The following is a 26,821-nucleotide window of genomic DNA, read 5'->3' as shown; positions in this document are numbered from 1 at the left end:
AAGGTGGAACAACTGTTGTTTAATCACTAGTTTCATGTAACAACATGTGGAAGGTTCTCATAGAGTACATTTATAATGACTCAACAGGTTTCTTTGTGTCACATGAATTTATACAAGTGATCCACCCATATTTAATCCACCCTATAAATATTAAGACATTTAGGTAATCTATAACAGAAGCAGCAGGAGCAAGAGAAAAGAAGCTTCAAATCAAAAGGTAAACTGTCGTCCCGACATTTAAAACATTAAAGTAATAAATAGTGAAAATAGAACAAATAATTTGATTGTTTTATTTATCACAGGTTTTACATGTGCTTAGTATGTTTCCAGAGGCTATGTTTCCATTGCTTCTGTTATCAGGTAAGACAAAGATTTACATGAAATATTTTATCATCAAAATCGTAAATTGACATTTTTGCATTCAGCATTTGTCTGGTGACTGATAATGCAGTAATGTTTTTTTTTTTTTTTTTTTTTTTTTTTTTTTTTACCATTTTGAGAATACAGTTAGAGTACACTGTCAGAGAATGCAGTCAGAATGCAGAATAGAGTACACTGACCCATTTGGTCCTTGTTTTCTCATTTGAAAAATAAACTTGCCTTTCACAGGTTTTATCACCTTCACCTTGAGTGTCCCTCAGTATTTCTTTGTGAATGAATCCAAGACTTGGGCAGAAGCTCAGAGATACTGTAGAGATAAATACACTGATCTGGTCTCCATTGAGAATGAACAACAGACTGTCCAGTTATTGGATACAGTGAATAATGATTCCATTGAGTTGGCCTGGATTGGACTCTATGATGATCTGAACAGTTGGAAATTGACTCTAGAGGACAATGATTTCTTCAAAGAAGGAGGGAAAGACTTCAGGAACTGGTATGACCAAGGACCAGACTATTATGGAGGACAAAGTGTGTGTGTGTATATGCACATGGGGATATGGTATACAACAAGCTGCTCCAATGCATTTTATCCTACTGTCTGCTATGATGGTAAGCTGTCAATAGAATGTCTAAGAAAGTAAACAAAAGTTTAAAAGAACCAAACCAACCTCTCTCTGAGCTTAATATGATATTAATATCTTTCAGGAAGAGAAAACGCCAGTGATACTTATGTTTTTATTTACCAGTCCAAAACCTGGACTGAGGCTCAGAGTTACTGCAGAAAACATCACACAGACCTCGTCAGTATCAGGAATGAGCCTGAAAATCAGAAGATTCAGTATTTATTTCGGAATTATTATGATGTTTGGATTGGACTGTACAGAACCAGATCTTGGTCAGATCAGAGCAACTCTTCATTCAGTAACTGGACGACAGGACAGCCAGATACTCCAGGATCCTGCACTGTAGTCTCATTCACCGACTCTGGGAAATGGGCAGATGAAAACTGCACTTATGTATTTCCTTTCATTTGCTACACTGGTGAGTAGAAATCTGTCTTAATGGCCAGGCTGTCAAAAAAAATTGAATGCTATAAATCTGACACTTTCTCCACAGTGTCATCTTTGACATCATCACGCCAGTATCACTTTGTGAATGAGTCTAAGACCTGGACTGAAGCTCAGAGACACTGCAGAGAGAATTACACTGATCTGGCCACCATTGATAACATCGAGGAAATGAACAGTCTGATAAACACAGTTAATGGGAGTTATAATGGCTCAGCCTGGATTGGACAGTATGATGATGTGAACAGCTGGAGATGGTCATTGGAAAACAATGATTCCTATCAGGAAGGAGAGAGAGATTTCAGGAACTGGTATCATGAACCAGACAACAGTGGTGGGAATGAACTGTGTGTATACATGGAAAATAATGGAAAATGGTATGATACATCATGTGACTACACATTGCAATTCGTTTGCTTTGATGGTAAGGCCATTTCTTTTTTTTTCTTTGAGTATTTCTGTGCGTCTATGAAATGTGTCGTATATTTCAAATCACAGGTAGAGTGAATGCTACACAGAGTTACATCAGAATCACTGATGAGAGAAACTGGTCAGAGGCTCGTAGATACTGCAGAGATCATTACACAGATCTCGCCAATGTGAGAAATCAGACTGAGAACCAGAGGATCCTTGAGACAGCAGGTGGATATGAAGTCTGGATCGGACTGTACAGAAACAGGGTTTGGTCAAACGGTCAGATTACCAAATATGAAGACTGGAGACCAGAAATTCCAAATTCTTCACATCAACTAGATAATGGCCAATGGTTTTCTCAGTTATGTACTGCAGTATCATTCAGCCATTTAGGCCGATGGACTCATGAGAACTGCTTATCCAGCATGCCATTCATCTGCTTCAACAGTGAGTTTATTTTTTCTCTTTTTTTCCCTTTTTTTTTTTACGCAGACCAACATTTTTATAGACATTACAAAAAGTGTTATTAGAATTCAATGTATATATATTTACTCATGTATAATATACATTAAAAACAAATATTAAATTATATTTTATATAGATTTTGAAACAACTTACCACATGAATATTTTAATTTGCACCATGCAAAAGCTGTTTTTTGCAGTTAATATAAAATATACATACATATTTTTGAGGGTTCAAGCGCGTAGCTGTCACGGCTAGTGATGTTACGTCTGACACCGACGCTCCGAAGCTTGCTTCAAACTCGAACGGTCCTTGCAATGAACCACTGCTTCGGAGCTTGTATCATTACGTCATTAGTCACGTGAAAATGACGTCTGAAGCAAACTGCTTCACTCCTGTAGTGAACCACCTGACTGCTTTGACAGCCCAATCCAGTGTTGACAGGTTTGAAACCTGGCGGCTGTATTTCTTATAAAAGTGAAGCCAAACCATGGCAACACCGTGGGTTGTAGTAGTCGGTGTTTGGATTGGTGTTATTGTTGAGGAGAGTGGATTGAGTTTATTGTTGAGGAGAGTTTATTGTTGAGGAGAGTGGATTGAGTTTATTGTTGAGGAGAGTGGCAAAGAAATAATCACACACACACACACACACACACACACACATCATGCTTAATGTTTTATTATCAAGGTGAACACATGAAATTCATCAGTGTCTGTAAACTTCACCTACATAAATGAGTTTCACAGCACTACACTGTTTCAGCTTTGATCGCCTCGGTAAACACGTCATAAACGGGGCGTTAACATAAGCCTACTGGCATTTTATGGTTGTCAGCTTTGTTGCATTACATTTACTTCACCAGGAGATGGTGCTGCAATTTCTATCTGAATGAAGCTTCGAGTAATGAACCATTTTCGACACAATTGTATCAGAAAGCAATAATGCTTCGAAACGCTTCATTTGGCCATCACTAGTCACGGCGTGGTGCAGGCAGAAGAAGACAAAAGGCAAGAGCTCCACTGCAAATACTTTTACTAACAAATAAACTTCAGGCAGGTACAAACAGGCAGTATAACTCACGCAACATACGACTAAACAAAGACGACGACCGACAAAGACAAACTGAACTGAAGCAAACTAAATACAGAGACTAATGAACCATAATGATGTGAAGACAGTTGACACAGATGATGATAACGAGGGACAGGCTGGTAAGTGAGGGAGTGAATACAGGTGTGGAGACGAGGAGGATTCTGGTAAGTGTAGTGAAGAGACAAAGACAGACTGGTGCAGATGAAGACTGTGACAGTAACGCTGAAACCCCATTGTAATTGTTAATTTTCCCATGATGCAGCATTCTCCATCTAAAATTGATCGGGCAGACCGAACCTTAAGTCGTAGATTTAGAAGTCGGATTTGCTCGTCACCCTGGGAAAATTTTCGGGTATTTGGGTTTTTTCCAAAAACCTATACTTTTGCGAATACTCCTAGGTTTTTGGCCTGATCGGAACCAAACCACTGCATAAATATTCTCTTGAGAGTGACTATCAATAATCATAAAAAAAAAAATGCAAAAAAAATGAAATATGTGCACACTGAAGAAGGCACGCGCCGAAACGCGTTTGTGCAAATAAAACAATTTATGCATAGTGCAGCCTCTTTCCTGTTTATATATTCTAATCATCAGGCCAGCATTCTCAAAGTTTAAGTTTAATCATTGAGTGAAGCCTGCTCCTATTCCCATTTACTCTTTGTCCAGGGTGCCATGATTGTAACGTAAGAACTACGGAAGCAATTGCAAGTAACAATATTATTGGAAAACTCAGAACACAGTCCACAGACAGGCAAGGTTGAAAACTCAGTACACGATCCACAGACAGGCAGGTAAGTGGCGCAGGGACTCGATGGTCAGATGGATACAGTGCAGGTGAAGTGAGGTGACGATCAACAAGACGAATCCAGAACATCCACAGGGAACAGACAGGAACAACGAAGGATACTGGAACGTAGAGGGATCAAACACCGGACATCACAAACAACGATCTGACAATGGAGATGAGAAATGGGTGAGATTAAATAGACCGGGATGATAGACTGCAGCTGGTGATGAGTGATTACTGAATGAGCTCTGATGAGCAGCCACGCCCCTCTAATCAGCACACACACACATGTAACAACAGAAACACGAGACATGAATGAGACATAGGATTTACCCACCGTGACAATGATAGTCTATGAGAACATTGGCGTATCTCAAAAAATTCAGTATGCATCATCAGCACAATGCCCTGAAGGAGCCTGAGAAGTTTCATGCCAGCGTTTTTCACGGAAGTGATCTCCTTAAACTCCTGAATCCTTGTCGAGTCCAGCGATACCAAACATGCCAGGTTTTGCCTTATGGTTTGTGTAACGGTGTCATTTAGCGCTTAAAAAACTTGCGATCATCTTCGAAACTGTTCAGTCAGATCGAGACAAAACCACCACGGGAAATTTGAAAACATAATAGCTAAACAATAACGTCAAAATTATGTCAAAACAAATGTAAAAATTATGATAGGAACTGACAAAACAATTCAATCAATGGATCATTTTTATGCTCTCATAAAAGTGTCTAAACTTCAAAACGAAATTAGATATTTACAACAAATTTGACACACATATGTATGGGCACACTTTGAGGACACCTAATAAAAGTGGTGGAGATCAGGCAAGACATGGTGCTATAACTGTCAAAAAAACATACTAACCCAACATTCATTCCAAATATCAAAATCAACAATTTACTATATATTGTGCCATTAAATGTCCCTTTAAATATTTTTTTAACTCATTTATCTTGTTAAAAAATATGTAATATCAATGGTAGGGCTGTCGCGATAACCGCAATATTGCAATACCGCGCTACTGACAGGCCAACCGCAGAGGAATGCAAGTAACCGCAGCAACCGCGAACCGCGTTTTCTTTTTTCATAAGGCCACCCTTCGTAGTTCGTACCATGTGTATTGAATGTTAAATAAGTTAATAATGATAACAAGACTGTTTATCATGGTGATTTGTACAGAGACTTCGTGGATTTGGACTTAAGCCTAAACAGACAGTGAATGTGATCGACTGAGCGCGTGCGATTACCTGCGTCTGTCTTTGAAGTCAAGTCATGTATATTCGTGAAAAGGTTGCCGTTTCCAAGGAAAGCGAAATATTTGTCGTATCATCCTTTTAACGTGTAAGGGTATTTACCATGATTGGCGTCAGCATTGCACAGCGCGAGGAAGCCGTGAGGGGAAAGCAGCGAGTCACGCATTGAATCAATGCCATTGGTCTATTAAGTGAAGCATTGCTTCAGCTTTGCCCAAAAGTGAAGCATTGCTGGCCAGCTGAGCCTTGAAAAGTGGAGCTCAAAGTTAAAAAATAATTAACACCTTGTTTCATTACATCTATCATTTAAGGAATCAGCTTTTTTGAACGTTTTCGTTGAATGAACGGTTTAATGACTCACTCAAAGACAGTCCGTTGGCGTAACAATGTAACTACGCGCTGAGTGACAGTCTTTCAATGCGCAGAGACGCTGTTTAGTTTCGGTTACATTGTTTTTGTCTATGCTGACCACATCATAACACGTATTTATATAGCAACAAATAAATATAAATAAATAAATGGCGGTAAAACCGCATATCGCGCTATTGAGCCACTCAAAATTACCACAAGGGAAATTCCTTCACCGCAACAGCCCTAATCAATGGTAAATTATTCCATATTTTCATTCCTCTATACATTACAGTCCGTTGTTTTGCAGTGTTTTTCGAAACAGAAAATAAAAAACATCGCTTGTATCCATGTCTGGTGTTAAAATTATGACTAGTACTACTATACAAAAGCTGAGAGTACAGGACATTAGGAACTCTAGACGCAGAAATATTTCTTATAAAACAAAGCAGAGACAATCCTTCACAAGTGCATGTCTTTACTTGATGCACTCGACCACACCACTGGGCAATAATCTAAGCAAGATCCATTGTTTGCACAATTTTAGAAATACAGTGTTGTGGTAAAAAGTTTACACATCTCTTAATAAGTGACAAACCTCTTCCCACCTGTTACATATCTGTTTGACCACTTCAGCCTACTGTCTAATATAACTCCAAGAAGTCTTATTTCCTCTATCTGTTCAATAGGCACACTCTTTACAGACAAATTTAACTTTTGATGCAATTTAATGAAAACACAATGCTTTTGGTTTTTATCAAGTTTAGAACCTAGAACTTATTATTCCGTACCTACTTTATGACCAATTGTATTTCCTCATCCAAAGCAGTAGACAACTGCTTAAAGCTGAAGTCGGCAAGTCTGGCAGATTGAGTGGACTTTTGAATGTTTACAACTCTCATGCCCCTCCCCCACTATCAACGGATACCCTCCCACCGAGTTCGTGCTCGTCAGTGCGTGTGAACCAGGTTATCTGTGAACGCGCCCGTCTCATCAGCATCCATCAACACCATGGAGTATTTGGAGGTATGCTGTCCTGGCTAATCTACCGATAGATTGCAATTGCTAACGTCATTTATACTCTAAATGAGCTTACTTGATTTGTTAGTGTTTTAAAAGCGAGATACATCCGCCATCCCTCTTTGTTACTGCACGAATTTCCGTGAACTTCAGGCGTGTGCATGTGATTGTAACGTGCGCGAGGGGTGGTATGTGCCCGATCTGTGATTGACAGTCAGATCTCACACCCCCCCTGCGCTGATTGGACCCGATGATCCGGGAGCTGTGGATTTTTGCAAAACAAATAACACGCTCCAGGTGGAGTTAGAATGAATGAATGAATGAAATCTTTATTTCGAACAATTAATAAAATAATAATAAAATAAATAAATAAAGACAGCAATACGTATGAAATATCCATACAAATAAATAAACACAAAAACAACAACAAAAAAATAATTTAAGCATAATAATCAACCTGTTCGAAAAGGGATAGGTAGAAGCCCTAGGCTTATCAAGACCCCCAATAACTACCCAAACCAATTCACAATCAGACAAGATAAATCTAACATAACGTTTTAAATAATACAAAAATAATATCTTAATATTAAGATAATGAAAAAAATAAAAGCATAAACAAAAAACATAATCAAACTGCATTTACAACCATAATGAATTATCATTCACCCCCTTCACTTCTGTACTTATCAAAAATAAAACTTTTATACCTTTTTTTGAATTGCAACATAACACTTTGTTTGATCGAACTGCTCAGACCATTCCACAAAAGCACCCCACAAATCGAAATACACATACTTTTGAGTTTTGTCCGATATGTTGACTCAAATTTAAATCCCCTCTCAAGTTATAACCCCCAACCCTATCTGTAAATAACTGTTGCATGTTTCCAGGCAACTGTTTATTTATTGCTTTATAAATTAATTGAGCGGTCTTAAATTTAACGAGATCATTAAACTTTAGAGTGTGCAATTTTAAATATAGTAAATTAGTATGCTTATGATATCCTACCTTATTTACTATCCTAATTGCTCTTTTTTGTATTGTGCTTAATGTTTGTAAGGTGGTTTTGTAGGTGTTGCCCCATACTTCAACACAATAATTTAAATAAGGCAACACAAGGGAACAATACAAGATAAAAAGTGCTTTTTTTACTCAATACATGCCTTGCTTTCCCCATTACTCCAATTGTGACAATCAGCGGCTGGAGTGCCCGCATGAGCCACTGGAGGGCACTCTCTTCCTGCGTTATGTTCCACCACGGACTCATTATGTTTGATTATGGTTTCATCAGTTTCACCTGTGCACCCTCAGCTACCCTTTATCTGGACTGTTCTGTTCTGTGCCCATTTGTGAAGTATTGTTTTACCCAAACTCTGTCTTAGTTTGTACCTCTTGTTTCTCCGTGCTTGGACTTGATCTTTTGTGTTTGAACTTGGACTCTGTTATAGTTTTGTGAACCTTTGCTGCCTGCCTCTGACCATTGCGTGTTTGACTACGATTCGGGATTGCCCTTGACATCTTTTTAGTTTTTGTCTGCTTGTTCTCAGTTTGTCATCTCCTTTAATAAATATCTGCGAATGGATCCGACCGCCTCAGCCTCTTCGTGACAGAATACTTCACCAAACCAGGATCCAGCAGATTACAGAACAACTCACCACATCGTGATCCAGCAGCCATGCCTTTCTGGAGTCCAGACGTCCAGATTCTCCGTCTCCGTCAAGAGAATCGCGCCATCGAGGTATATGTCGCAGAATTCCTTGAACTGGCACATCTCGCGCAAATGAGCACCCATTGCTTGTTGATCTTCTTCCGCGGGAGATTATCGGAACCACTCCGGTCTCTGATGCCCGAACCTGATCCGCACGGGTCTTTAGAGGGGTATATCGACCTGGCCCTGTTGTGGAGCAGCTCTTCGTTTACCGTGGGCGTGGAGAAGCTGCGAGAGCCTGCGCTTCACACCAGCCCGGTCGCGCCCGCGCTCCACAAGCCTGCAATTCACGTCTGCTCCGCCAAACCCACTCTTCGTGTCGGACCCCTCGAGCCCGTATTCCGCACTGGTTCTGTTGAATTTGCTATTCCAGAGACCGCGGCGGAGGTTTCGCCGGCCGAACCGGAGTTTGAACGCGTGCCAGCCGGCGCGAACGAGTCAAGTGAGTCAAGTGCCGCCGAGTCAAGTGAGTCAAGTGCCGCCGAGTCAAGTGAGTCAAGTGCCGCCGAGTCAAGTGAGTCAAGTCCCGCCGAGTCTAGTGAGTCTACCGAGTCTACTGTGTCAAGTGAGTCTACCGAGTCTACTGTGTCAAGTGAGTCTACCGAGTTTACTGTGTCAAGTGAGTCTACCGAGTCTACTGTGTCAAGTGAGTCTACCGAGTCTACTGTGTCAAGTGGGTCTACTGAGTCTACTGTGTCAAGTGGGTCTACTGAGTCTACTGTGTCAAGTGAGTCTACTGAGTCAAGTACTTCCAGTAGTGAATCTAGCCCAGTGAAGCGCCGTCGCAGAAGGAAGAGAGGGAGGACTCGTTTGGCTCGCCGGGCTCCGGAGGGCGTTCCCGGACTCCTCGCCCCGCCTCTGCGCCTCGCCCTGCCGGCCCCGCCTCTGCGCCTCGCCCTGCCGGCCCCGCCTCTGTGCCTCGCCCTGCCGGCCCCGCCTCTGCACCTCGCCCTGCCGGCCCCGCCTCTGCGCCTCGCCCTGCCGGCGCCCTTCAAGCACCTTCCTCCCGTGGATTTTCCCAAGTATTTTTTGGGGGGGGGCAGGAGGTACCCTGTGAGGGCCATGGGGGCTGCATCTACATGGACCTTTGCTAGTAGGTACCCTGAGAGGGCCATGGGGGCGGCATCTACATGGACCTTTGCTCTACTGCCTACGTCTGAGCTTCCTGGATTACTGGTCCCGGCTAGCCCAGTTAAGTGTGTTCTATCCCGTTCCCGTGTTCAGTGTGCTCCGCCCTGTTCTCCTGTCTGTTATGCTCCGGCTTGGTTCCCTGCCAAGCATGCCCCGCCTTGGCTGCCTGCGGAGCTTGCTTCTCCGTGGTCCCGGGTCTTGCTCCTGTCTCCAGGTCCCCTGCCTCTCCACGGACCTGGCCCTCCATCCCATCCCCCGTTGACCTCCCCCCGGAGCTCTTAGGAGCGTCTGGAAGCCGCTCCTTAGAGGGGGGGTTATGTGACAATCAGCGGCTGGAGTGCCCGCATTAGCCACTGGAGGGCACTCTCTTCCTGCGTTATGTTCCACCACGGACTCATTATGTTTGATTATGGTTTCATCAGTTTCACCTGTGCACCCTCAGCTACCCTTTATCTGGACTGTTCTGTTCTGTGCCCATTTGTGAAGTATTGTTTTACCCAAACTCTGTCTTAGTTTGTACCTCTTGTTTCTCCGTGCTTGGACTTGATCTTTTGTGTTTGAACTTGGACTCTGTTATAGTTTTGTGAACCTTTGCTGCCTGCCTCTGACCATTGCGTGTTTGACTACGATTCTGGATTGCCCTTGACATCTTTTTAGTTTTTGTCTGCTTGTTCTCAGTTTGTCATCTCCTTTAATAAATATCTGCGAATGGATCCGACCGCCTCAGCCTCTTCGTGACACATACTCTGCGCTACTTTTGTTCTAACATATTTGATATGGGGTTTCCAACAAATTTTATGGTCAAGAATCACATCCAAAAATGTATTTTCATACACTCTTTCTATTTTAACATTATTAATCATAACTTTTACTTGTGTGTCGGTTTTACGATTACCAAACAACATAAATTTGGTTTTATCTAAATTTAACGATAATTTTTTAAGTCAAACCATATTTTTAACTTATTAATTTCTGATGTGACCTCCTCCAAAAGCTGCTTCAGATTTTCCCCTGAACAAAAAAATATTGGTATCATCCGCAAAAATCACAAATTTTAAGAGGTCAGTCACCCTACATATGTCATTTATGTACATAATAAATAATTTTGGACCCAATATTGACCCCTGTGGTACTCCACAGGTGATACCCAAGCACTCCGATCTGTACTCACCGATTTGCACAAATTGTAGTCTGTTACTTATGTAACTTTTCATCCAATCTAATGCAACTCCTCTGATACCATACTTTTCCAGTTTATTGATTAACAAACGATGATCGATTGTATCGAAAGCTTTTTTTAAATCAATAAATACTCCCACTGCATATTGTTTGTTATCTATAGCACTGGTAATGTCTTCAATTAACTCCATTAGTGCCATTGATGTAGATCTGTTTGTCCTAAATCCATACTGACTATCAACCAATAATTCATGCTTCTCAATAAAATTATCCAATCTAATTACATAAAATTTTTCTAATATTTTAGAGAACTGAGAGAGTAAAGACAATGGCCTATAATTCGTGAATTGATTTCTCTCTCCAGATTTATATAGTGGAATGATTTTTGCAATTTTCATTTTGCTTGGGAATACACCTGTTTTGAAAGACAAATTATAAATAAATAAAGAAGCTCGGGTTTTTTTCTAAAACCACTTTATTTATGTTGTTCTGTCGGATTATAGTGTCGATTTCACTGAATATGATCAAAAATATGTTGCCGACGGCAGCTTTAATTGATGTTGCAGGTAAATATAATATTTTATCATCTGCATACATGACTGTCCATGCACACTTTAAAACAAGACTCAACTTCCCTGAGGCACACCACATTGCAACTCTTTCACATCTGATTAACTTCCATTATAAAATACACATTGTCCCATTAGACAGTTAACTTTTAAACCAATGCACAGTGTGAGAAGTAAATTTGTAACATTTCAGTTTATCCAGCAATAATTTATGATCCACTACATCAAAAGCTGTGCTCAAATCTAACAATACTGCTCCTACTAAGTTATTGTCATCAATCTGTGCTCTCTCAATATAAATGCTGAAAATTAGAAGGCAAAATTTTCTCCTTAAATAATAATTGAATTTGCTCACAAACTATCGTTTTCAAAACTTTGCTAAGAAATGGTAGCAAACTTATTGGTCGACTATTATGACCATTGAAACCCAGTGCTTTCTGTAGATGAATAACCTTTGCATCTTTCCAAGCTAAAGGAAAAATCCCTTTTTCAATACTGCTGATATTAAAGATGTGGCAAACTGGTTCTGCCAAACAACATTTCTTCTCTTAATTTATCAACTTTATTTGTGAAAAAATCATTAAAATAAGTTCCAATTTCATATGGTTTAAAAATGGTTAAAAATGAGTAAAAGAAGGAATTTGACTTGATTTCCTATCCATTATTTCATTGAGTGTACTCCACATTTTTTTACAATCATATTTACATTCACTTATTTTAATTTTGTAAAACAATATTTAATTTTTCCTATTCATTTTAGTTACTTGATTTCTTAATTTGCAATAGACGTCCCAATCCTCCTTGTTCCCAGTTCTGTTTGCTGTTCCCTTTGCCATCTCTCTCAAACATAATGTTTTTCAACTCATTAACAATCCATAACATTCTTCACTGTAATTTTTTTCATAGGTGGATGTTTGTCCACCAAAGGGTAAAATAATCTTTCAAATGCTGACAATGCATTATCAGGATGAACTTCCTTATAAACATCAATCCAACATACATTATTTACATTCTTGACTGAATCTCTTATAAGATCTTTTATAAATTACTTTTGGTTCCCCATGTTTTCAAAGTGTTTACATGCTTGCTAAATAAAACATAATATCTTTTTACGCATGTGCTTAAAGGCCTTAAACCGCTTGAACCCCGATAAATACTGCTTGCAGCTTTAATTTAAATTACATTTGAAAAACCTCCACAATAAAACCATTTTAATAGTTTCATGATATTGGTGATTGCAAAGAATAATCAAATGTATTTCTCTGTTTATTTTAAACTTACAGGAACCTGTACACAATCTTCATGCACCCGCCAGTATCACTTTGTAAATGATTCAAAGACCTGGACTGAAGCTCAGAGACACTGCAGAGAGAAATACACTGATCTGGCCACCATTGATAACATGGAGGAAATGAACAGGCTCATTAAAACAGTACGTAGGCCTTACTATGGCAAAGCTTGGATTGGTCTCTATGATGATCTGAACAGCTGGAAATGGTCTATGGACAATGCAAGTTTAGAAGGAGGTTTTAAAAGCTGGTATGTCCAGCAACCAATGAACCCAGGTGGACAGAGTCTGTGTGTGGACATGTCATATTATCGGGGAACATGGCGTGAAATCTCTTGTTACTATACACTTCCATTTGTTTGCTTTGATGGTGAGAACTCCTGTTGACTTTTTAAAGTTTTTAGAACAATATATTTATGATACCATGGATATATCACATACACATATTTTCCCCGCAGGAAGAGTGAATGCTAGTACAAGTTACGTGTTTGTTTACCAGTCCAAAACCTGGACTGAAGCTCAGAGTTACTGCAGAGAACATCACACAGACCTCGTCAGTATCAGGAATGAGACTGAAAACCTCAAACTTCAGTCATTATTACAGAATTATTCCGATTTTTGGATTGGATTGTACAGAACCAGATCTTGGTCAGATCAGAGCAACTCTTCATTCAGTAACTGGAGGACAGGACAGCCAGATAATGCTGGAAACAGTGAATACTGCACAGCAATGTCATTTAGAGACTCTGGGAGCTGGACAGATGAAAACTGCAATACTGCATTATCTTTCATTTGCTACAGTGGTGAGTATTACATGCACCTCCGTTAAGAAATGCACAAGGTTGACTTTTAAGTGTACACCACTCTCTGGCAGACAGACTTTATTTATTTAGAAATGTTATTCAACATTTCCAGATTTATTTTTTCATCATATTTAAAAAAAATATGTGTGACGCTAGTTACAATCATTAGTAATTGTACTAATTGTACTAGTACAATTAGTTAACTACATTATTTAACATGAACAAAAAATGAAAAAAAAACCTTCTAATGCATTTGTTAGTTAATGTTAATTTCAACATTTATTAAAAAACATTATTATAAAAAAATATTTTTTAATGAACCTGAGCTAGCATTAATATCTGTTAACGTTAGTTACATATAGTTTTATATGTGACTGTTAACAAAGATCAATACATTGATGTTAAAAAATGTTAGTTAATACAAACATGACATAAGTAATACCACTTTATTGTAAAGTGTTACCAAAATATGTAAAATATATATTTTGATCCTCTTATTTAGTCTACAAACACTCTACAAAAGTTCATTGATTCCAAATCCAAAATGTCCTTACAAATAATCTTTATCATGCACCTTTTTCCCACCTTGCCAGCATTAGCATCATCCCGGGAGTATCACTTTGTGAATGAGTCTAAGACCTGGACTGAAGCTCAGAGACACTGCAGAGAGAATTACACTGATCTGGCCACCATTGATAACATGGAGGAAATGAACAGTCTGATAAACACAGTTAATGGGAGTTATAATGGCTCAGCCTGGATTGGACAGTATGATGATGTGAACAGCTGGAGATGGTCATTGGAAAACAATGATTTCTATCAGGAAGGAGAGAGAGATTTCAGGAACTGGTATCAGGAACCCAACAATGCACCAAATGAACCGTGTGTTTACATGGATTATAATGGAAACTGGTTTAATTCATCATGTGAAAATTATTACACATTTGTTTGCTACAATGGTAAGACATTACAAGTAAAAAAAAAAATGTGTTTGTGTATATTATCTTCTTTTGCTTTGAGATTTGTCAAAAAAGGGATTTTCAGTCCTGAAAGATCCTGAAGTGTTCAATATTTTTCTTCCACATTTAAACCCCAAATTCTTGGGAGAAAAAGGAAAATACTGGCTAATTAGTAATGTTTTTTGTTTTCAAAATGTATTTTATTATATAGCTATAAATTTGACAAATAACAAATAAATTGACTTATTTACATCCACTAAATTTTATCTTAGGTAGAGAAAACGCCTCTCAGAAGTATGTTTTTGTAAATAAGAGAAGGACCTGGACTGGAGCTCAGATATACTGCAGAGAGAATTACACAGACCTGGCCAGTGTGAGAGATGAGACAGAGCGTCAACAGATACGGAATATTAAACGTTATTATTCTATTGTGTGGATTGGTCTGCACAGAAACAGACTGTGGTCAGATCAGAGCAGCTCTTCCTTCACATATTGGCTGCCATATACTCCAGGTGAGGTTGCACAACCAGATAATGGTGTAAATGTCCCAGGACAGCAGGGAGCTCAACACTGCACAGCTGTGTCTCTAAAATACTTTGGTCAGTGGACGGATGAAAGCTGCTTTGCCAGTTTGCCTTTCTTCTGTTACAGTGGTGAGCAAATATACCTTCTGTAATGAATTAAAATAATAAAATAATAAGCATCAGGGGAAAAAAACAAGCAAATTTATTACAATAAATTGTTGATGTTAATATGCCATTGTTATTTGTGTAATTCACAAACGTTTATGCTAATGCTAGCTCTGTCTTCTATTTGCTTTCTGGTGAACATGATGATCATCATATTGACCCATCAATTCAGATGTATATGGTATGTTTGTGGAGATATGTGCTGTTTTAAGTCCAAAATGAGTGTTTTTCAACATACATCAACATTACCGGATTGTATTGTTTGTATTCATGCACGACTGACCAGTGTTCTTTTTTTTTTTTTTTTTTTACTGATCAGTGACGGGACTGAGAGTTAAAATTACAAGTGTGGAAAATCTGTCAGAGTCTCAGATTGAAGAGCTTGTGATTATACAGGTGAGAAACAGTTCAAAACACTCATAATGCTTTTAGTTTTTGTTGCACAAAAACAAAGAAAAAACACATGCAAAATAAATTACTTTAGAACAACTTCACAACAACAGCATAATAATAATCAAGCGTAGCGTCAGTTCTGGCAGGTCATTCTGATTACCCTTTGAATCAGACTAAATTCTCGAATTATGTTGTACATTAAAATCTTGAATTAATGATATCTGCAATACATTCATGTTGGTTCTGTTGTGTTTTACCCTAAGAGGGGTTATTGCTGCTCTCCCTGCTCTTATCTATGCTAGGCTGCATGGATGCGCAGGGAGGTCTTGCCCAGAACAGAACCATGTCACCAATCCAAACTGTATGCTAACTGTCAAATCGTATTTGACGATAGTGGTCCTGACAGAAATAATAATAATAATTATAATAATAATTATTATTATTATTATTATTTACATATCTTTGTAATATATTTAGCTCAAAAATATCTCACAGAAAAAAAAATCCCATGTTTCAGCTCCAGGAAGAATTTATCAGACGAGGACTTCCCAGAAACTTCACAATGCATTTGAGAAACTATCTGAAAATCAAACCATGAGAGATAACAACAGAATATGTGCACACAAGAACATGGTTTTAGGGTGTGTGTTTCTGCATTTTGCATGTTCTTTGTCCTATTGATAATAGATATTTTGAATGCCACATGATTGTCTTGTATTGTATTCATTTTTTTTTTTAAAACAAATATAAGATGTTTTTAATCTGCAGGCTTTTTTGATTAACACAAAACTAGGTTGCTTGTACTCATACTATCAGAACTTTTATATATATATATATATATATATATATATATATATATATATATATATATATATATAATCAAACTAATCAAACATTTTGTGTCATTATGTGTTACAATGATTTGTTAATTTGCCCCGAGACACTGGGATAGGCTTCAGCATCCCTGTGACCCTACATAGAACAATAAATTTGGGGAATAGATGGTTGGATGATTTGTTAATCTGTCTGATCAAATTTACTTGGTAATTTATTAGTCATCAATCAACCATAATGATAATGATATATTTTTTTGCCACCTCAAGGATACAGTTGTATTTGTCTTTGTTGTCAGCACAATACAGTATAGTGGAATGATACAGTACAACAACATACAGTGGAACAACCACATTAAAACAGACACCTGACGTGACTTACTCATCATATGACACAACATTTTGTATATTTTTTTTGATTACATGGTAATGTGATATTTTATGGTACTATTTACAGGTTAATCATACACTACAATAAATAATCACACACACACACACACACACAAAAAAGGTTTCTTTCTTTATTTATGGACCTCTAAAGTCAACTGGGCTTGATCAAGGAAAAGTTTACAGTAGTAAAAAATAAAAAAAATCTTGTCAGTTAGAATAATATCATCAGTCAGGAATCTCAGGATTATGATTTTGTGATTTACACAGATACCAACCAAATGGAGGGCTATTAATAACCAGAGTCTATAGTCTGTAAATTATAAACAAGATTATACTTATTTACATAAGTCTCCTGTAAATTATATACTTTCTTGAGTTACAGTCTCGAATATATAACTCTTCATTGTTTGTATCACTCTGGATTTCTGGATTTGTCCAGACACACTGCGTTTCCATCAAAAGTTGCATATTTAACTTATAGGCCTATAATATATTACTCCTCAGAGCGCGTAGACAAAACACAATAAACATGGTCATGTTATCTCAGTTTGGGATCACAGCCGTATAAGACAGTTCTGAGAGATAGTTTACAGAAAAACTTTGACAACACACTTTGCTCAGGCATTTCTGAATGACCAAAACAGCATTTCAGATTCTGAGCAATGACATCGATCTGCGACTGGCTGGTCCAGTTATGCCGTCCCACTGCAAAGTCACATTTCTTTTTTGATGTGCAAGGCCCATGCAAATGCTCCACTCATGTACCTACTCATACTCATTGGAAAAGCAAAAGTCCGCTCAAACAACGTGCCAACATGAAATTTCTATGTAGAAATATACTTGATTCTGTTTGCAATTGCCCTACAGTACATGGTGTGGCATAGCCGTGCTGTCCGCTTTTGTTGAATGATCCACTCCTTGCTACGCTCAGCTCACATGCTCTGATAATAGCTTTAGCTTTATATTACTCTGCATTGTTTGAATAATTGGTCAAAAATAAATCTGTTAAATCTGATTCTGTTGCATAAAATTTTAATAATATATTGATATTTAATATGAATGAAGCCTATTTTCTGTCCAATTTTATTACTTTCATTAAATTTGTGGTTACTTTATTTTATTGGATTGTATTTCTTTTAATTCAGTATGTTTAAAACTACTGAATTTCCTTAAGTCTAATATTAATACAATTATACAAAAAAAGCTAATTTTTTAAAAGCATTTTCGGTTTGGGTTTTCGGCCAAGAATTTTCATTTCTGTGCATCCCTAGTAAATGTGTTTCTATTATAGTTTATGCGCATGTTTTCTTATTAGATAAAAAATCTATTCGACTCAGTTGAGCGCAGTTTTTTAACGCGCATTTTTACATTCAACATATATGTATACAATATATGATTACCTGTGAATGAGTTATTGAATCATTTCCTCAACCAATTTATTTATAAACATGAAATCGTTCAGTATCTGTTGCATGTATTTCAGGACTCCCATGTGCATTTGTTAATCTTTGGATCTGGAGATTACGGTACTGTTTTCACATACTGTATATGCATGTCAGGATTTGTTCTCATGTTGTGTGTGCAAACACATGGCCTGTGGTTTGGGCTAAGTGTTTGCGTTGTCTTGTGTTGTTTACCACGCCCCTTGTTCTCATCGTTAGTCTTGATTGTTCATCTGTGTCACCTGTGCCCTTGTGATGATGTCCCTTATTTAAGGTCATTGTGTTTGTTACTCGGTGCTTGTTCATTTTGTATCTTGTTATCCTGTTCTGTGAGCTGTGTATTCCTGTGATCAGAGTTTGTATCCTGCCTGTTAGTTCTAGTCTCATGTTATTGTCAAGTTTATTAGTCTAGTCTTGTCAACGTTCGTTTGCCCCCTCGTGGGTCTTTGTTTTCTGTCTGTTTAATAAATCCGTGTTTTATTTATTACTGTCTGCGTTTGGGTTCATATCTGCATACCGTGACAATGCAGCTATATCCTTTTCAAAAATGTTGGTTTTGAGTATCTACAGCTGAAAATTTGGTGCATCCTTAAAACTGTTAACTTGTATTGATTAGCACTGATGGAGTCATATCTATTGTATGCCGTTTATTTAATCATTGTCTATTTAAATATTCAAGAAAGCCAATTTTGTGCAACCAAAGATGCAGAAGTTCTGAATACATGTAAACCACATAGTTTGACGTAGGCAACTCCATGGATAAAAATAGAAATCCTTTTCATTACTGTATAAGATATAACCAGTTTGGACCGGAACGGAGCATCCACTAAGCCTCTTTAACCATTGTTACTGTAGACTCATGATGTTCTCATGGAGTACATTTGATAGGGCAGCTTTGTGATCCAAGTTTCATGATGTCATGAGTGTTCAAAGAAATGATCCGCCCCTTCTTTGCAAACCATTATACATTTTAAGACGGTGACATAATCTGGCCAGAAAATGGGCAGAAACCAAAAAAAATCAAAAGGTAAGCTTGGCAAAATATATATTTTTTATTATTATATAAAATAATATTAAAGAATATTTATTATTATTATTGTACTTTTAAATGTATCCATCTACTATACAAACCATACCTACACATGAGGAATGATATAAAAAAGCATTTTGTAGTATAATATGTATATTGTATAATACGTATATATCTTACTTCACAGCTATGTTTCCACTGATTATATTATCTGGTAAGCCAAACATTTTCATAAAGTGTTTCATCATCACAGCTTGCTACTCTAAAAGCATGATTTGGCTTTTGTTGGGCCTCTGGTGGTAAAATTATTTATTTCCATAGTCTAAAAAATAAAATCTAACACATTCATTATGTAAAAGGAGAACTCCGGGCAATTTTTAAGTTAATCTTGATCGTTATACCTTTGTGAGTACTGTCTATAGAAAAAAAAAAAAAAAAAAAAAAAAAAAAAAAAAACGGATTGGTGCTTGCAACACAGAGAGTGAAAAAATAAAGAGTGTCTTTTTGGCTCGTTTCCACTGAGCGGTACGGTATGGTACAGTTCGGTACGGTACGCAATTATTTGCGTTTCCACTGTCAAAAGTTGTGAATGGTAAAGCCGAACCGTACCGTACCACTTTTTGGGTACCCTTCCGTTGGGGTACCTAGCACAGTGGTACGGTACTAAAAGGTGGAGCTAGACTCACTGCAGAACGTTGATTGGTTGACAGAGTATCGTCACTTGCGCGTGCTACAAGAGCCCGTTCTCATCCCAAAGCGTAATATATTGACTCTTTTGACAAAGCGTCTATATCCAACGCACATGGCACCCTTTAGCGTCATATGAGACGCAGATATATGGCGCCTCCTAGTGGTCTAACCCTAACACTACCCCAGACCTAAACCTACCCAAAACCGAAGCGTGTTATATTGACGCTAAAGGGTGCCATGTGCGTTGGATATAGACGCTTTGTCAAAAGAGTCAATATATTACGCTTTGGGATGAGAATGCGTTGGCTACAAGGGCATTAGAAGCGCCATTTTCTAATATACAGTTGAAATATAATACTATACTACTGTTATTGTGTCACGAAATGTAGTTTTAAGAGTTTTTCAGGCGAGAATGTAGTTTTTTAAAGCTCAAATCTGTGGTTTATTTATAGATTTATGATAATTTGACTGAGATCCATTCCAAGCAATCACCGGGTGCTCGGCGCTCAAGTACCCCGCCTGGAACAGCCTTTCCTCGGCTAGTCGTTCTGATGTTTGCCGCTGACTCTGACGTCTCTGTAGTGGTTAAACATGAGATATAATTCGTCTTGTATAGACCTAACAGGCGATCTTTGGTCTCGTGAATCTATAATTCGTTCCCTGGCCAATAGTTTTGGCAGAAGGCTAAGTGAAGTTTCATATATTTGAGCGCTGAATTTGTATATTTGACTGAATTGTTTGCTTTGTTATTAAAGCTTTAGGCCTACTGTATAGCTTTTTGTACCTTTTACTTATACTTTTATTATGCCTATTATTAATAAAAATGAAATTTAACAAAAAGAGATTGTAATAATTATTTTTATTACAAGACCAGTAATGTTGTTTATTGCAACATTTGTACCAATGCACATATTGCCTGGAATATGTTTAATATTTTTAAAGTTAAACGAAAAGAGGCAGGGTTGTGTTTTATATTTAGTTTTGTTATAAATATAGGCTACATACATGCAGTGAATAAAATCCTGAACCACATTTGTGTGCTTATAATGTTTAAAATGTATTTTATGAAATCGCAAAGAATCAGAGTGGTGTTTTATAACATATTTAGTTTTATTGTTGCCTAAAATGTATATACAGAGATAACCGGAGTAGCAGAGCGAGCTGAGTGGCGCTTTCAAGAACGCGCTGTTCCATTAGCAGAATTACTGGACTCGCGTCCACGGGAGTCATTCTCCTGAGTCGGACTTTGCGTAGGCTACTTGGTATTGAGAAACGCCTAATGCCGGTGTGCTGACGATTTGTGCTGCCTTGTCGAAAAATGCTACCGTAGCGTGAATCGATCACGGAGAATGTCGATTAATATTATATGAAATACAATTATAATACAATTCTAAGTTATGAGTAGCTACTGTATACTGTAGACTACAGTTTTTATTTTTAAAACGGTGTGAAAAGTAAAAATTATCATCAAATATTCATCTTTGACTTGTCAAAGCACACCTTTCCTTAGTAACTGAAACTTTCAGTTATTCTTGTTCAGCTGGCTGACCGTACAAATATTCATATGGTAGTTATCATTTTTTAAAGGGAAATTACATTATAGCACATGAGAATTTACCTTTTGTTTAAAAAAACTGAGTCTGCACATGCGCATAACCAGTAAGTAGCAAATCTCGATGGGTAGCATGAATCGTCAGAACACCGGCGCTTGTTTCTTGTGACAAACATGCCGAGAAGCAAGAACAAGATCTGCAGTATGTCATCCATAGTTGTTTACTATGTCGCTTTCTTCTTCGCGCGAAAATGACGTCCGATCGCTTCTTTCCGGCAAACACCACGCCTATCAAGTAAGGGTACTGTTGGCGGTGGAAACGCTAGCCGGATCATGGTTTACCGACCCGAACCATACTGTACTGTACCGTACCGTACCGCACCGCACCGCTCAGTGGAAACGAGCCATTTGTGCCTCTTAACAGACACAAAATGCAATTAAAATGTCTGTCCAACATGAACAGGGCCCTTACATGACAACAAGATGCGTTTAGCAACTTAGCCATTGTTTAAATTCACCTAAATAGTGTTTTAGGGTTAGGGTGGAGGTCGTAGCCTGTGTGATCATCACGCACCTCCCCCTCCCCCATACTGCACCCTCCCAAACACTTTATTCTCTCTAGCAAGTCCATTGTATTCTCATAGAAATTAGCACAACACAAATGTAATAGAAGACATAGAAGCTAGTATAGTATTGTATTGAAGCTAGTACAAAAACATGTATTACTGCACATCTCTCCTCAAGCCGTGTGTGCCCAAATGAAAGGATAAATAAAGTTTACATTAACTTACCTCCACAGTGGTTGCACCCGTCTTCGTCCATGGAATGGCATTTTTCTTCAACCGGCCCCGCTGTGTTTTGTCTGTGTAGTCATCCTTGTCAAAGTGTTCGCTGCAAATGCGGTAATCTTTAGCGCGTAGTACTTGTATGGGAGTTTGCACATCAAGTTGAAGTACAACTAGCCACAACTGCAGAATCTCGAGGTCATGGAAAGGAAGACGATGAAAATTTAAGTTCCTGTATTTTCGCATTTTGTTGCCACAATTCGGAACGGCACAAACACGAACCATTTCTTCTTCACTTGTGAGCAACTCCGATCTTCACTCTTCACACACTACACTGAAAAAAAATTGGAGTAGGATTTACTTGAAAAAAGCTAGGCAACTTTTTTCACTCAGAAAATGCTAGTAAATTTACAACGATTTGCCAAGTAAAAACCTAAACATATTTATCAGTAGCTTTAATTAGAAATATTTAAGTTAAATTTACTTGGAATATGGAATTAAGTAAACTTTACTTAACCTAGTCAAGTGAAAGTAACAAAGAAAATAAGAACTTTTAACTTGGCTAAAAGGTTGAGTAATATCAATTTAGTTGATATTTCCTTTGCATTACATTTCACTCAAACAATAATATTGAATTATAACAGTATGTGCTTTACTTAGAACTTCTAAGTAATTTATACTACATCATGTCAGATGTTAAACATCATGTGAATGCAAAGACCTCAATACTAGAAAACACACAATGACGGTAACATTTGATGGATCGTTTTTGTGTTTGCATGTGTCATTTTGAGCAGAAAATTTACTCGAAATGTCACAAAATGGCAAGTTACTATAATCCTAACAACAAAAGCAGTGATAAAACAGTGTAAATACAGCTGGAAACCAGAGAAAAATCAACCTCATTAATTATTCAAGGTCCTGTGCATGATGGAAACCCCAGTATCAGAAAAGTTGAGTAATTTTTACTTAATTTTATTAAGTTGATATTTACGCTTTCTTTTCTACTCGCTTGAATTAAGTACTGATATGGAATTTACTTAGGGTGTATTCACACCTGCCTTGTTTGGTTCGATTGAATCGAACTCTAGTTCATTTCCCCCCTTGGTGCGGACCTTTTGGGCAGGTGTGAATACAGCAATCGAACTCGGGTGCGGACCAAACAACCGAACCGAGACCCAGCTGAAGAGGTGGTCTCGGTACGGTTCCAAACGAACTCTGGTACGGTTCATTTACGGTGTGAACATGAACCGACCCAATTGCAAGAAAGCACTGCGCTGTGAACATAGCCCCTCTCTATGAATGAAAACTTTATACCTTATCCGTCTTCTGTGCAGTGCCACTGTCAGCATGTAGGCGCACATGAGAGCATGTTCTCTCTGCCGGAACCGTCTTGCAGCACATCGTCGTCTTCTCAAAATCCGAATTACAACATCGTATAGATGACATTGTGTCATATGATACTCATTAGTTTCTTCATATTGTGTTTGTACAGAATAACACAAAATTAGTAAAAGAACAAATATTGCAGTACGAAATATCTCCATGCTGAGCCTTTTTTGCACTTCCTGATTTCCCTACTTGAGAATCCTTGTCCAATGAATGGACAACCTTAGCACACGTGTGGTTTTGTTTACAAATTTTGGTTCACTTGCAAAAAGAGCAGTGTGAAAGCAAACCGTACCAAAAAAAAAAAAAAAAATTATTTGGTCCAAAGCAAGCGAACTATGGGACTTTCCTGGTGTGAATACACCCTTAGTTTTTTTAATTCTTGCCTGAACTAAGTTTTTCATGTAAATTACATTGTTTTTTTTTCAGTAGTATTTACTTCACCACAAAATCATTTTTTACAGTGTACGCTCCTCCCACCTGCACACTGCTATTTATTTACCCTTTTCCGGCTACAACTGAGTTCCAACGGGACTTCAGCGCGAGACTACAGCTAGCCGTCTAAAACACTATTTAGGTGAATTTAAACAATGGCCAAGTTGCTAAACGTTACATCAGAATCACTGATGGGAGAAACTGGTCAGAGGCTCGTAGATACTGTAGAGATCATTACACAGATCTCGCCAATTTGAGAAATCAGACTGAGAACCAGAGGATCCTTGAGACAGCAGGTGGATATGTAGTCTGGATCGGCATGTACAGAAACAGGATTTGGTCAAACGGTCAGATTACCAATTATGAAAACTGGATAGCAGCAGTTCCCACTTTACCACAGCAACCAGATAATGGTCAATATAATTACAGCCATTGGGGTTTTCAGCAATGCATTGCCGTATCATTCAACTATTTAGGCCGATGGACTGATGAGAACTGCTTGTCCAGCATGCATTTCATCTGCTACAACAGTGAGCTCATTTTTAGAATTTTTTTGTCACTTTTAATTTTTGACCTCATTGTGTTAACTTTGAATATATAAGTGACATTTGATACATTTTGGCGATATACATTAGATTTTATTATTAAAGGGCATATTGCAGGTTAGAGGACCCAATGAGTCAATGTATAGAAAAATAATGTAGGAACTATATTTTCTTTAAAATATACTTATAAATACGCTACAGAAGCTATACTGGAGTCGTTTTTGTAAGAAAATGTTGCTTCCGCGTCTGAAAATGGGTGTGGCGGGCGTGACGTAACGGGCGGGAGAGCGGTCGATTCAGACAACAGGAAAACAATGGATCGCAATGACATTTCGGACGCTGAGGAACTACTTACTCGTATGACGGACCACAGCCATCTTGGTGAGAGAGACCAGTGTTAGCTTATATAGCGTATACACGTTCGCTAACGATATACACTGTTCTCACAATATTGTACAAATTAGTACCATCGCATATCAGGACAGCAGACATGAGTGTGTTTAGGGTAGATATAAACTATTAAATGTATAAAAACTATACTTGAGTATATTTGTATTGTACTAAAAACATTAGGGCTGGGTATTGACACAAATTTCACAATTTGATTCGATTTCGATTCACAAGCTTGCAATTCGATTCGATTCCGATTCGATTCAATATTGATTATTTTGGATATCAGGTAGGCTGCATGGCACATTTTCTCAAGGAAAACAAATCTCAAATGGGAGTCAGTTGTAGCCTACTATAGGCTTATTAGCCTACTATAATAGTGAAGGTAAAAATGAACTGATTTGTAGTTATACAAACACTTAAATTACACTTTTATTTATTTTATAATAAGAAAGTTATATGAAATATAAACATTTAAATGGTGGCTGTCATAAAAACTTGCCAGATTGATTCAATGAATTAAATATTGAAGAACATTAAAAATTATAATGAATATGTAATATGGTGCATATTTAGCAAAATGCTCCTCTTTAGAGTAAATTTTTCTAGCTGACTAACGAGTGTATGGTCACTGGATATGGTTTTTCTGAGGTAAATGTGACGTTACATGGCATTGTTTAAGCTGTTTTACTAACCTTTCCACAGTTGAAACACTGATTGAGCGATTCCATGTGACATGATACGGATTTCGATAAGTTGTACTTTTTAACACTTTCAGATGCTCATTCATATTTATTTCGCGCTGTAACGAAAGAAGTCAATGAAAGAAATGAACGAAATGACTCAAAAAGATTTGTTCATTTTGATGAACGAGTTCGAACAGGAGAGTCACGAACGCGCATCACAGAACAGAGCAAGGCCAGCATTTGTGCTTATAAAATTTTAACTTTTTTATTTATTTTCTAAATGACAGATCGTTTCGCTAGATAAGACCCTTATTCATCGTCTGGTATCGTTTAAAGCCCTTTGAAGCTGAACTGAAACGGTCATTTGGACCTTGAACCGTTTGGGTCCCATTGAAGTCCATTATATGGAGAAAAGTCCTGGAATGTTTTCATCAAAAACCTTAATTTCTTTTCGACTGAAGAAAGAAAGACATGGACATCTTGGATGGCATGGGGGTGAGTAAATTATCAGCAAAAGTTTTTTTTAAAAGTGAACTAATCCTTTAAAGGGATACTCCACCAGTTTTTCTTATTAAACTATGTTATTCCCTTAACTAAGACGAGTTGATACATACCTCTCTCGTCTCAGTGCGTGCACTATATCGCTCTGTATTGCCGCAAAACTATGTTAGCACTTAGCTTAGCCCATGCATTAAATATGGGCCAAGCAGAGAAGCGACCAAACACTTCCACGTTTTCCCTATGTAAACACAGTTACTCGAGTAGTGTAACTTGACCTGGGCTGGTGACACAAAATAAACCGTTGCACTTTTCTTAGCGTTTAAAATTGATGACTATATTGTATGGCGGAATACCATAACAAGTGCTTTTGAGCACTTCGACTTGGCGCAATAATATCTTCACTCGTGAAAAGTCCCCTTACCGGCTCCCGCTTCCTCTCCCCCTCCCTCTGACATTTCCGTCAATACAACCAACGTGACATGCGCCGGTAACGTTAGTAGTAGTTTGAGCGGAGTTGACGAAGTAACAGGTTGTTGGAAGCTAGTTTGTGTACAATAATGGTTAAAGCGTGCATCGTAAAGGGTTGTGAAAATAAGGAG

General features: G+C 38.0%; 1 protein-coding gene across 1 annotated transcript; it reads left to right on the top strand.

Annotated features, from left to right (window-relative positions):
* The first annotated feature begins 320 nt into the window (after positions 1–320).
* LOC130071012 (macrophage mannose receptor 1-like) lies at positions 321–14,856 on the top strand. Its single transcript, XM_056235617.1, has 5 exons — positions 321–360; positions 610–993; positions 1,090–1,425; positions 14,107–14,472; positions 14,786–14,856. The coding sequence occupies exons 1-5, from the start codon at positions 321–323 to the stop codon at positions 14,854–14,856; spliced, it is 1,197 nt and encodes a 398-aa protein (XP_056091592.1).
* The last annotated feature ends 11,965 nt before the right edge of the window (positions 14,857–26,821 follow it).

The sequence above is a fragment of the Rhinichthys klamathensis genome, unplaced genomic scaffold (assembly GCF_029890125.1).
Source record: "Rhinichthys klamathensis goyatoka isolate OS25496 unplaced genomic scaffold, OSU_Roscu_1.1 h1tg000424l_1, whole genome shotgun sequence".
Lineage (NCBI taxonomy): Eukaryota > Metazoa > Chordata > Actinopteri > Cypriniformes > Leuciscidae > Rhinichthys > Rhinichthys klamathensis.
Note: the sequence above shows the minus strand (reverse complement) of the source record. Positions and strands in the feature narration are given on the sequence as shown.

Bases quoted from the DNA above. Each gene is read 5' to 3' on its own strand.
- LOC130071012 (XM_056235617.1), top strand. From the start codon at position 321: ATGTTTCCAGAGGCTATGTTTCCATTGCTTCTGTTATCAG. The intron at 994-1,089 runs GTAAGCTGTCAA...AATATCTTTCAG, and splicing joins TCCTACTGTCTGCTATGATG to GAAGAGAAAACGCCAGTGAT. The intron at 14,473-14,785 runs GTAAGACATTAC...TTTGTAAATAAG, and splicing joins CACATTTGTTTGCTACAATG to AGAAGGACCTGGACTGGAGC.